This window comes from Ips typographus, unplaced genomic scaffold (assembly GCF_016097725.1).
Source record: "Ips typographus isolate SLU unplaced genomic scaffold, UJ_Ityp_2.0 IpsContig77, whole genome shotgun sequence".
NCBI lineage: Eukaryota > Metazoa > Arthropoda > Insecta > Coleoptera > Curculionidae > Ips > Ips typographus.
In genome coordinates, this window is record NW_028098580.1 from 339,168 (window position 1) to 352,251 (window position 13,084).

The 13,084-nt window shown below is 35.5% G+C and overlaps 1 protein-coding gene across 2 annotated transcripts; it reads right to left on the minus strand.

Moving 5' to 3' along the window:
* Positions 1–563: 563 nt before the first annotated feature.
* Positions 564–3,237, minus strand: LOC145739930 (uncharacterized). 2 transcript variants are annotated; one of them, XR_014181281.1, is made up of 2 exons: positions 2,988–3,117; positions 564–791 (listed from the first exon to the last, which is right to left on the minus strand). XR_014181281.1 is itself a non-coding variant. In XM_081995261.1 (2 exons), the coding sequence occupies exons 1-2, from the start codon at positions 3,218–3,220 to the stop codon at positions 587–589; spliced, it is 324 nt and encodes a 107-aa protein (XP_081851387.1). In that variant the 5' UTR covers positions 3,221–3,237; the 3' UTR covers positions 564–586. The 2 variants fall into 2 exon arrangements, 1 of the variants encoding a protein (XP_081851387.1); XM_081995261.1 differs by having other exon boundaries at positions 3,102–3,237.
* Positions 3,238–13,084: the final 9,847 nt, after the last annotated feature.

Below are 13,084 nucleotides of genomic sequence, written 5' to 3' on the forward strand. Positions count from 1 at the left end.
GGAATGCGACATAAAAATTTAATCTGCTATCAAAGAGACACTACCGTCACCTGCTATTGTTCGATTTGGTACCAATTTGAGGGCTATAGCAAAAGTCAAAGTAAATTTGGATGACTTAACAATGTAACAGAAAAGTGAATCAAGGTTTAGGAATAAGACTATGTTGCCACATAAAAGCAACTGTTTTGAATTTGACAAATATTGAAGAAGCAAACGTTCACGACCGTTACATTTAAAACGTTTGTATTACAATCTTAAGTCACTCTATTGTGCTTTGATTTTTGCTATACAGGGTGTCTCAAAAGTCTAGAATAGAGTAGTCTAGAGATATTGCAACACTCATTACTTACCCGTGAGTAGTTGTAAATCGTTCATTACTTCAGTCCATAAGCGGACGGCACCGATGAACAGGGTGTCCCAAAAGTCTAGAGATATTTGCAATATTATTTTAACTACTTACGGGTAGGTAATGAGTGTTATTGTCTATTCAAAACTAGTGAATAATAGGCATATTATTAAACAGTCGCAGAAAAATAGTATATTATTTAACGATGTAATGATAGGACACCGTGTAAGAAATTTTCACTTACCTAAATGTTTCGGCAGCTGTAATTCCCGTCGTATGTGAATTATCCACTACTATTAGTTCAATATTTGGTCTCACATAAGTGGTGTTTTCTCCATAATCTGACCAAGCCATTACTTCGTTAAGGTTTGTTAAAGGACGCAGGTGATCAGCGTAACGCTCAACTTCTTCGAAAAATGGGTAGTTGAATAAGGTATAGTTATTTCTGCAAAATTGATTAATGATAAATAATATAATATAATTAATAAACAAAACTAAATTACTACCAGAATCATGTTACTAGAATTAACCTAACCTAACCTAGCCTAATCAAACTGCCAGAAGCAGTTGTCGAGCAACCGTACCAGCAACAATGACCTGTGAACCCATTGCCCGACAACCGCCTATACAGTGCAGGCCAAAAGTTTAAATTTTCTCCTTTTTGTTCGTATTTTACGACGAAAGGGCTCAGGTTACAGATCTGAAAAAAATACGGAAAACTAGTCCGTGATAAGTACTACAACTTTCATTAATACGATTTTTCAATCAAATCAACCGTACAGGCGCAAAAAAATCAAAACCGTTTTCCCATGTTAATCTCCTATGTCCAGGGTGCTCTTGGACACCTGGTATATTGTATCTAAAAAAATAGAAATTAAAAAAGTAAAGGTGTTTAAGCGAGATGTTTGCGAAAAGGTACACAGATACAAATCAGTGAATAAAAAAAATATAGCAAGAAGGAGCATAAGCAACCAGTGGGAGACAAAAATCGTTCAGTATGGCGGCCGTAAACTGTCAGAAAATCAGTGTTGCTGATCAATCTGCTGTTGCCCACTATTCACAAATCCACTTGTCAAGAAGAATTCAACTGTATTAAGTCTGCAAAAATTAACCTTTTTAACGGACCGAAAAGCAAAACAAACAAAAACAGCAAATCTTGTGTGCTAACTTGAGCAAGAGAAATTAAAAGAAAATTTTGAAAGCAATTTTATCCTCTACAAGAATAAAATAAGTCGATTTTTTCTAAATGATTTTCTATTCAGCATTGAAGATTCAGTAAAAATAATTTATCTTTTTCCACGTTTGTCTTTCTTCGTATTCTTTCCAGCTGGCCATCTCCTTAAAATATGCTAAAATTTTTGGACGTGGAAAATATTACCATGACGAGGTAGACCGAGATATAAGTTATTTTTCAAATTCTAGCTTTTAATTATACTTCTTAATAAGACATTTTATCTACGACTAGCATCGTAATGATCCATTACGAAGCTTCTTTTAATTTGTAATTGTAATAATCGATTTTACCACACTAGTGCGATAAATATATGGTATATAACGATACGACTAATTTATGTGTAAAGAAAACTGCATTCACGTCATCGGTGACGTAATTTTTTTATGTTTCTCTCGCCTTTTATTTTATTGAAACGACACAAAGTAGTCTGACCCTATAATATGCAAAAAAGTACAAAAAGTCTACTCAATTTAACTATAAAGCAAATTATAATTCACTTAATTGGATAAATGGCATTTGGTTTATCGTATTATTGAACAGTATTATTTCTATATGAGTCTAATGGGTGTAAATATACCAACTCATGTTTACAACGTTGTCAACAAAAATTAAGTTTGTTGTCATAGCAGGTGACATATTGTTGGAAATCCAAAAGTGACAGTTTGTGTCATCTACTTTTATTTGTGTCATTTTATTTCAAAGTTCAAATTTCTATACATTGGCCTTAAGTAGCCTACCAAAATCTTTGTTGTTTCAAAATGTTTGGTTGTCCAAGACCTGTTTACGTGTTCTCAACACAATTTTACGAAGGAGAGAGGAGCAAACGCACTTGTAGAGGCCAAGCCATTCACTACATCTCTACGTCATAATCAAATCGATATTGCAATTTGAAATATATTGTATAAAAATAAATGAAACAGTACAGGGTGTCCGGTTAAGGGTACGGAGAGGCTATAGGTATATCAACAACGGGAAGGTCTAGCTGTCTAGCGGTTGGAAAAAAAATTTTCCAATCAAAGTTTGCCCAGGAAATGACTGGAAATTAGTTTAAAATTCGTAACTCCGTCGCTAGTAACTGCTGCTAAGAAACCATGAACTCATTGTATCTCGGAAAATCATGCGACGAGCTTTAAATCTAAAAACGTCATTTGATAACTTGGGTAAGATCGCATCGTTTTGTTCTATGACATTTTTTCGTAAATGTCAGAATAAGAGAGAGACAGGTCAATGCAATTTCTAATATTTAACTTTTAATATCTTTTAACTATTTAACCGATTCGAATACGAATATATTCGAGCATTTTAATGTCTTTCAAAAGACACAGTCGTCGTTACAGAACGAGATTGAACGATCTGTTTTATTTTGCAGAAGTTAGTTAGTTATGTTTGTCAATTAATTAGACGTACTTGAGTAGAATAAACTGCTTCTTTTCCTTTCTCCTTTCCTCTTTCGTTGACTTTTCTTCGTCTGAGGTAAGTTGTCCTAAACCGAATTATTTTGCTCCCAGTACAAACACTTACCTAAACACTACACCACTGAAGAAAACATGATCTTGAAGAAATTGTCCCACAGGTAGATCGGCAACTACGGAAATGTTCAGATCTTCTAATTGTTCACGAGGTCCAATACCCGAATGCATTAGTATGGGAGCTGACATCCACGCGCCGGCTTTAAAAGACAATAATAATAACATAGACTAATAGTAAACGATAATCTGTATTAAGTACTTTTAAATAGCTATTTATGCAAAAAGTTCATCTTTTTTGCACGCAAGTGGAAGTTGTTTATACGAGATCAAAGGTCGAGTTTAACAACACGTAAGTGCAAAAAAGGACTTTTTGCATGGGCTGAATAAAACATTTTTTTATAAAATCGACTTGTTACAAAAGCACAGCAAATAAAGCACAGTGCAAAAAAAATTTTTGATTCCCTGGTGCAAAAAAAGGAATATTTTGCACGATTTTATAAAAATAAGTAATAACATAAATCTCTATATCTAATCTAATACACCTACAGGGTGGTCCAAATTGATTGTAGGATACTTAAAGGGTGGAAACTACATAAAAAATAAACTCGAAAGTGTCATATAAACTATGGTCGAGAAGCGCCCTCTAGCAGAGGTAGCAAACCCTAATATGTGCCTCAAAAAACAGCTTTTTTAATTTTAATTTCTAATCAATAAAAACTCAAATAAAACTTGGCAAATTTGTCACCATTTTGAACTGATAATTTGGAATTTTTTTCATATTCCGGATAGAAGCGAATTTTTTACGCACAAGTGTATAAAAATGACTGTATCTGAAAAACTATGGAAAATGAAAAGAAATGTCGGGACAAACTTTTCTTAGGAAAAAGTATTGTCTATCACAAGTGCCACATCAGATCGCCCTAAAATTATAGCTTATAGAAATTGGAAGCTGTTAAACTTTTTTTCTACTCCTACAGGGATATTGGTTCATTCCTTAACAGTTTAGAGAACGGATAAGCAGGCAATTGCCAACGGTTGAACGAATACAGAATCCTAGACAATCTTCAGCGTGCGTAAAGAAATAGACCAATCACAGACAATCTTCAGTGTACGATATGAAATAGACCAATAACAGCTAATCTGGAACGTAAACAAAATAATTCTTCTGATTGTCATCCTCACTGACAGTTGGCATCAAAACATTGCATTTTGGCTTATGTTTTGAAGCAATGAAAAAAACGTTCAAATTTCAGTTGGTGTTCAATTAAAGAATAAAAACATCTACTTTATTATATGATAAAGCAAATGATACAAACTTACAATAATTTGCAATGAATCAGATCCATTCAACCACCGCCCTCTGTACAAGAAAGCCTAGAATGTCACTTTTAATGGCGGCGTTAGCGGTTTTCGTTTTGTACACAAACCTATGCAGATGCAGTCTACTGCAAATATGTTTTTTTTTAATTTTTTCATGTAGTTGATTAGAAGTTGTAAGTGAAAAATCAAAGAACGCTTCATTCCTGATCCAGATATGTATAGATATGGCTTTTTAAACCCAATAAAGTCCAGCCAAAGCAAGTTTGGTTAGAACCCTTTGTCCTGGAAAGTTCAACAAACTAATGTGAAAACTGCTCAATCAAAGAAAATTTGGAAATCCTTGAAGCTAGGTAAGCAAAACTGGTAAATGGGTTTTATATTATTACCAAGGCCTTTCTTTTAAAATGTAAATGTGCCAATGGAACTTCTAAAAGCTGTCCTGTTTCTTCAGAGTAAACCTTTGTTGCTCTCAAAATGCAGGCGGCCTCAAAATGTAACTCACTTACACATATGTAAGAGGCAATAAGTTTACTGAATGAGAAAGCATATTGTACTTACCACTGAGTATTGTGTTGGAGTAAAATCATGACAGTTCAAAGCTTTCAACCACTGTTGGGTTGGAGCAGGGTCTTTTGAAAAGTAAAAGACTGACACTTTTGGGCCTTTCACCAAATTGCTTTTACAATTTGGCAAACAAGTGGACGGCATATTGTAGAGGCAATAGAATTTAAGTTAAAAAACCAACAACAAATTATAGAACATTGAAGGAACAATAACAATAGTGACAATTCCACTCATGTACAAAAAATGCTATATATGGCGTCATCAAAACACGGTTTGCTATCGGCCAATAAGGAAGGAAGAGAGTTTGCTAGCGGATAAAAAAATCGGATAAATTTTGCTGTTGATTTCATTGTTTCCACGGATTTTCACTACACTTCTATTGTTGCAATGTCTCACCTTGAGATTTTTGCTGGCACTGTCAATTTTGACTTTGTTCGTATTGTTTTGGTTAGGGCTCGCTTCGGATAGAGTTCTCCTTCAGAAAATCAAAAGAACCAGAAAAATGTATTTCTGCCAGTACAAGGAAGTCACAGTCTTATTATATTATTGATTATATTCATGGAATTGTCTTAGCAAATACCATTCGAGCGCAGATTTTGAACAGGATAATTTTTCCGCTAGTCTTCTCATACTTTCTTTATGATACAAAACTCGACCTGTTTGGCAAAATCACTCTTATTACTCTTATTACTATTTACACCAAAAAGAAAGTGTTCTAAGACAAACACAAAAATTATCCGGCTAAATCTGAGCTCTTGTGGTATTGCCCCCGATAACACAATAAAATGAACACAAACTACACTTTCACTAGAACAATAAACATATAAACAACAATATAGGTATAATAGCAAACAAAAATTACTTTGGCAAGTAATCCCAAGTCTTGACTTTAAACTATAAAAATTAATTTAATCATCGAAAAACTCAATTTTCACAATACAGACAAATGCAAACTGTCAACCACTATTTCGGCCATATTGGAATTTTTGGCATGCACCTTCTTGGCTTTCTTGTACAGAGGGTACCAGGGCGGTGATTCAACACCTCAACCTAAAAGACGAAGTTAATCAGCTGTCACCCGGTGACAATCCGGGACACCGGTCAAACTTTGACTGCGTCAAAAGTGATAATGTAAACACGGAAACGTTTCAAACATTGAGAGTTTATTTGTGTGAAATTTGGTAAGTAATTCCAATTAGTCGTAGAAAAAATAGCCTGTAAAACTCGGGCGAATTGTCCATATCGCCCTCGTGCGATAGGTACATCTTTTTCACCTTTGTTGTACAATATACTATTGGACGGCTCCCGTAGCTGTTCAGATTATTTTCAAAATTTGAAAAAAAAATCCAAATGAACACTTCAACGTAGCAAACATGCATTCCAAATTTCATTTGAGTAACTTTTTTTTGTTTAGGATTAATTCCTAATTACTATAATTTAAAAAATTGTCTTGGTGCCTCGCCTTTACAGTTTGCTTTCTCTGCTAGAGGGCACTTTTCGACTAGAGTTTGTACACTCATGACACTTTGTACTTTCCACCTCTTGAATTATTCTACAATCAACTTGGACCACCCTGTAGAAAGATAATTGCTTTGAATGAGGCGTTTAGTTTTTTTCTTACTTACAAAACTTTTTCTTTTTTTCAATTATTACGCCATTCTGTTTTTATTTTAATATTGCCACACATACATTTTTTTTCTTAAAAAGACCTGAAAATGGCACTGTAAAACATCGAACACCTTGTATAGGGTTCTATTTAGAAAAATAAATAATAGCGTAGTCAAATTTTAATTTGAATTTAAAAAATTGGCGTTCATTTTATTTTCTAAATCGCTCTTTTATCTTTTGTCAAGTAGTGAGAAACTTTGCTTGAATTTCTCTTTCAAGCTATTACAATTACCTTGTTAGCTTTAAATCAAAGGGGTTAAAAAAGCATTTATTGGACATTTTTTTGAATTTCACAAATAGTATCATCATTATTATTTCTGGCATCGAACTACCTATTTTTGTGTTGAAAGTAGTATAATGAAGACATATTTTTATATTTGTTGAAGTTATGGAACATTTCTAGAGAACTGAACTCATCAAGTTTGTGTCAATAGTATGGCTGCGTGTAGGTGCATACATTATATTTTTCTTTAAGAAAAAATGCGCTAAAATAAAAAAATACAAGACATTTTTTGAGAGCGGATACAGAGATATAGCTGCACAGATATACAAGGTGATCAAGATAAGTGTTGTGTTTGAACTTAGTTATATTTCTTTTTGTTTCTAAATTCCATTTACCTTAATTACCGTTTTGTTAGGTAATAGTATTTTTGGGAGTTAAAAGCAGTCAATGTCTGTTTTAATGTCAAATGAGTTTTAGAACTTTGTTCTTTGTTATTATCCTTAATAAACAGATACAGTGCGTTTTTTTTAACGCGCAACATAGGATTTTACGTGTTAAATTTTTAAGCCCATGTTAGACCATGTTATTTTGGAACTACAAGTATAAAACTTGACGGGTGTGTCTTTAGTACCCTGAAGCTTAAGTAAGTCTACCAATTTGGTCTAAAAAGTGATTTAAAACTGCAAAAAAATAATTTTTTTTCGAAAAGATTTTATCCTTTCATACTCCCTGTATGCATTGTTGTTCCTTGTTGTTTTTGATACTGGCAGGGCAGGTAGCAGGTAAAGTGACTTATTTTGACTGCATCACGACCCGACATCTTTTGAACGTCAAAAGGGCATTTTATGATTGTTTGGAATATACTGTTTGGCTTCAAATGGAGGTCACTTTGAACAATTCACTTATAAAAATACTTCTTTTGTTCTTAACTTTCTTGATATAAAGTTAATGATCACCCTGTTTTACTTTCTACGCCAAATTTTACCTGCTACCTGCCGTGCCAGTATCAAAAACAACGAAGAACAACAATGCATACAGGGAGTATGAAACGATAAAACCTTTTCGAAAAAAGATGATTTTTTGCAAGTTTTTTAACACTTTTTAGGCCGAATTGGTAAATTTACGTAAGCTTCAGGGTACGAAATAGCCACCCGTCAAGTTTTATATTTGTAGTTCCAAAATAACATGGTCTAACATGGGCTTAAAAATTTAACACGTGAAATCCTATGTTGCGCGTTAAAAAAAACGCACTGTATAATAGTGGTGTCAGAAGTGGGATACCAACAATGAGCGAAATACCTTCCGAACTTCTTCAAGCTCTATCAAAACTAATCGTTAATGCAGTACAAACAGCCGCCACAAACGTTCCAACGCCGGCAGCTGGTGATGCATCTGAATTCAGTACATTCTCCCGATCATCAAGCAAACCCCCGAACTTTTCTATGGACCAATACCGTTCCTCTGAAGAACCAATAATACAAGATTATTTTAAGCGGTTTGATTGGGCGTTGCAACTATCTAGAATACCTGATGATGAACATGGTAATTATGCACGAGTTTACATGGGTGCAGAACTAAATAATGTGATACAATTTCTAATCAGTCCCCGTTCTGCTGAAAGTCTTTCATACACAGAAATTAAATCGATTCTTATTGAACATTTTGATCGAAGTAAAAATAAATACGCTGAAAGTATCAAATTTAGACAAATTATCCAACAAGAAAATGAAACTGTTGCACAGTACGTCCTCCGTTTAAGGAAAGGTGCAACTTGTGTTGTGAGTACGGGTCATTTTTAGAGAGAATGCTTATTGAACAGCTTTTGCATGGATTGCGATCGTGCGAAATGCGTGATGAGATTATTGCAAAGAATCCAGACAACTTTTCAGATGCTTACAAAATCGTACACGCCGTGGAAGCTACACATTTCACTGCAAACGAAGTGAAATCACCAACATATGTACCTATATTAGAACCAACTAACAAGTTAGGATTTACAAATCCGCAGATAAGACGTGATCAGAAGCTAATACAACGCAAACCAATGTTGAAGACTAAGGACCCAGGAGTCCCTGTAATGCGTGATGGAGCAGCAGGCGAGTATGAAAATTCTCGTTTCAAAGTTAATGGTTGTGGAGGTTTTCACTTACGTAGTCAATGTTTTTTCTTAAACCAAAATTGTAATACATGTGGAAAAAAGGTTCACATTAGTCGGGTCTGCAGGTCAAAAAGACAACAACCTATCTCAAAAACATCTAGTATACTACAACCTGTCGAAGATCTTAGTTCCGAAAGTACTGATCATATTGACTATTTCAGAACAATTAACGATATTTGTGCTACAAGAACAATTGATCGTCATATGATTAAAGTAGAAATTGACGGACGTGTAGTAGACATGGAACTCGACACTGGTGCACCATGTGCCATAATTAGTGAAAAAACATTGCGATCAATCAAGCCGAAGTTTTCGACGATCCGACAGACAATTTGCTAGCTATACTCGTCATAGAATAGTCTGCCTTGGACGTCTTCCTGTACAAGTTAAGATTGGACAAAAATTAAGAAAATTAAATGTTTATCTGGTTAAAGGTAATTTTGACGCTCTGCTAGGACGAGAATGGATAGCACATTTTATTGACGAAATGAATTTCAACAAACTCTTTTCGAAGTCTGAACAAGTAAATGGTATTTTAACGTCAATGCCAAGTTTAAATGAAGAAAACAAAATTCGCCTGGATGGTCTACTGGCCAAATTTACAGACATTTTTAGTGATACCGCCGGACAACTAAAAGGACCACCTGAAGAATTACATTTAAAACCAGGAGCAACACCAATCTTCTCTAAAGCAAGAGAAATTCCTCTAGCTTTGCGCGACGCTTATGCTAAGGAAATTGAATTTAAAATTGCGACAGGACTGTACAGGAAAGTTGATTACTCAAGATGGGCTTCAACGACGCATGTAGTTGCTAAGAAAAATGGGAAATTGCGCATCACAGGTAATTACAAACCTACGCTGAATCCTCAAATGATCATTGACGAATATCCAATTCCAAAGTGTGAACATATTTTCAATCAAATGTAGAATGCAAAATTCTTTTGTCACCTAGACATTACAGATGCTTATTCACATCTTACGATTAATGAAGAGTTTGCCGAGGCTCTGACCCTCAATACGCCAACTCATGGATTGGTTCGACCCACACGAGCAGTATATGGAGCTGCAAATATTCCTGCTATTTGGCAACGTCGTATGGAATCAGTGCTACAAAATCTCCAAAACGTTAAAAATTTCTTTGATGATGTGGTTGTATTCGCAGAGGACTTTGATAAGCTGTTGGAAGTTTTGGACTTAGTTCTGGAACGAATAAAAATGCATGGGCTCCGTCTAAATAAAAGTAAATGCGTTTTTGGAGCAACTTCAATTGAGTTTTTAGGCCACCGAATTGATTGAGCTATTTTTAGGGAAAGCTACGTATTATAGTTCATTCATTCCAGATTTGTCAACGAGAGTTCGCCCTTTACGTGACATGTGCATGAAGGAACCATTTACTTGGACTAAAGAAGCAGAAAAAGCATATGAAGACATTAAACATGCATTGATTTCACCTCAAGTCCTTACGCCGTATGATTCCTCTCTACCTTTGATTTTGGCAACGGATGCCAGCCGAATAGGACTTGGTGCTGTGTTATCGCACAAACTTAACGACGAACGTGAACGACCAATTGCTGACGCAAGTAGAACTATGAACTCAACTGAACAGAAGTACCCTCAAATGGACAAAGAAGCACTTGCAATTGTGTGGGCCGTACAAAAATTTTTCCATTATCTTTATGCACGACATTTCACTCTGTACACGGATAACAAACCACTGTCGCAAATTTTACATCCTGAAAAATCACTGCCTGTTCTTTGCATCAGTCGTATGGCAAATTATGCTGATTATCTCGCACATTTTGACTTTGAGGTTAAATTCAAATCTACAAAATTGAATGTTAATGCAGATTATTGTTCAAGAGTACCGTTACCCAATTTAGTAAATGTTGTTAGGCCAAGAACTTGGAACATAGTTGACAAAGAAGAAGAATTTGATGAATTCGACAATTTTATAATAAAGCAGATTCAGCAACTTCCAACTTCTGCTGAAAGTATTGCTCGGGAAACGGTAAAGGATCCTCATCTTGGAAAAATGTTTCGGTTATTGGAGTCAGGACAAAGTCTTGCTCGCGCCGGATATAAGTCGCCCGAGCTGGAATACAAGCTTGTCGGAAACTGCTTGGTTTTTGAACATCGAGTCGTTGTGCCATCTAGGCTTCGTCAGGCTGTTTTGAATGATCTTCATACAGCACACCTGGGCGTTGTAAAAATGAAGGGAATTGCTCGTTCTTTTGTATACTGGCCCGGAATTGATGCTGATATTGAATTGATCGCCAAATCCTGTAGTGACTGTGCTAGATATGCGCATGCGCCACCGAAATATCATGATCATCACTGGGAATATCCGCATGGTCCGTGGGAGCGCATTCATATTGATTATGCAGGACCGTTTGCTGGTAAAATGTTGCTTATAGTCTCTGATGCCTACAGTAAATGGCTCGAGGTTAAAATTACAAACAGTACAACAGCGACTTCCACAATAATGATGCTTGACGAAGTGTTTGCAGCTTATGGAGTTCCCATTACGGTGGTCTCTGATAACGGAACTCAATTTACCTCTGTAGAATTTAAAGAATTTTTGCAACAAGTCGGAGTTAAGTACCACAAACGTACAGCACCTTACCATCCTTCAACCAATGGTCAAGCGGAAAGGAATGTACAAACCGTTAAAGATCATCTCAAAATTATGGCTACAACACCAGGGACCTTACAGCGTAACTTAAACGAATTCTTGAGGCAGTATCGGAAAGCTCCCCACTCTACTACAGGGCAATCTCCAGCTCAGCTATTCCTTGGTCGTCCGCTGGGAACTCGCCTTGATTTACTTAAACCTGAAAGTCTGTATACAAAAATTTCAGAGAGACAACAAGCAACTTTTGAACCTTCTTTTCGTGTTTTCCATCCGACACAAGCAGTTTATTTCTTACCTGGAAATCCGAGAATGGATAAATGGATTCCTGGGACGATTATTTCAAAGCTAGGAGATATACATTATGAAATTGATTATTTTGGAAAACGTTTCAAGAGACATGTAGATCAAATTCGAGCAAATCAAAGAGATAAAATTGTGCTACAACCTGGACAAGCCAAGAATGATACATCTAATCACTAGAGATAAATGGAATCCTCGATTGTTGACTTTTCCTGGAACCAGCTCAACTTCTTCAAAAGCTATGCCAAAAACACCTGCAAGGAACGAAACCGAACCAACAGTGTTAGTAACCCGAACCAAATCACCTGTCAGAGAAGAAAGGATATCAGTTGGAAGCAATTTACCTCTAATCGAATGTACAGTTACACCAGATTCAAATCATCATAATAATAATACATCAGTAAGAAGTGAGTCTTCCAACCACAAAGCTGAAACGCTCAACATTCCACGCAGATCCACTCGAATACACAGACCACCAGAGCGATTTTGTAGTGACTTTGACCACGGGACCTGTTCAAGCGATTGTACTTAGAATTCCCACAGGGAGGAAGAAATGTTGTGTTTGACCTTAGTCATATTTCTTTTTGTTTCTAAATTCCATTTACCTTAATTACCGTTTTGTTAGGTAATAGTATTTTTGGGAGTTAAAAGCAGTCAATGTCTGTTTTAATGTCAAATGAGTTTTAGAACTTTGTTCTTTGTTATTATCCTTAATAAACAGATATAATAATAAGGATGCGTTGCATGGGGATCTCCGAAACCGTAAGCGATACGAAGTCGGTTAAATTAGAAAAAAGTTGCGCAATCAGAGAGCCATGGCGTTTTTAAAAGTAATAGTATATTTCATTAGGAGTACAAAAGTAGTATATTCTATATTAAGAGCGGAAAGTACATATTTGCTGCTTGCACATGAAAATTGCAGCTTGAGGCGAAGCCGAACTTTCTGCTTTGAAATGGAAGCGTACATGAGGTACTTTTAAAGTCAGTCGTCGAAAAAGTTTTTTTTTTACGTTTGTATATTTAAAAAAAGTGATTTTTAGGATTTTCGATTTTATTCGTTTTTGAAGTTATTTGAAATCATATCTAAAAACAAAAAATACTTTCTCATGGCATCTTTTCGAGCGCTACAAGATAGTGTCTCTAAAAATATATTACAACGTTTCGTTTCT

Bases quoted from the DNA above. Each gene is read 5' to 3' on its own strand.
- LOC145739930 (XM_081995261.1), bottom strand. From the start codon at position 3,220: ATGCATTCGGGTATTGGACCTCGTGAACAATTAGAAGATCTGAACATT. The intron at 792-3,101 runs GTAAGTGTTTGT...TCAATTTTGCAG, and splicing joins TTCAGTGGTGTAGTGTTTAG to AAATAACTATACCTTATTCA.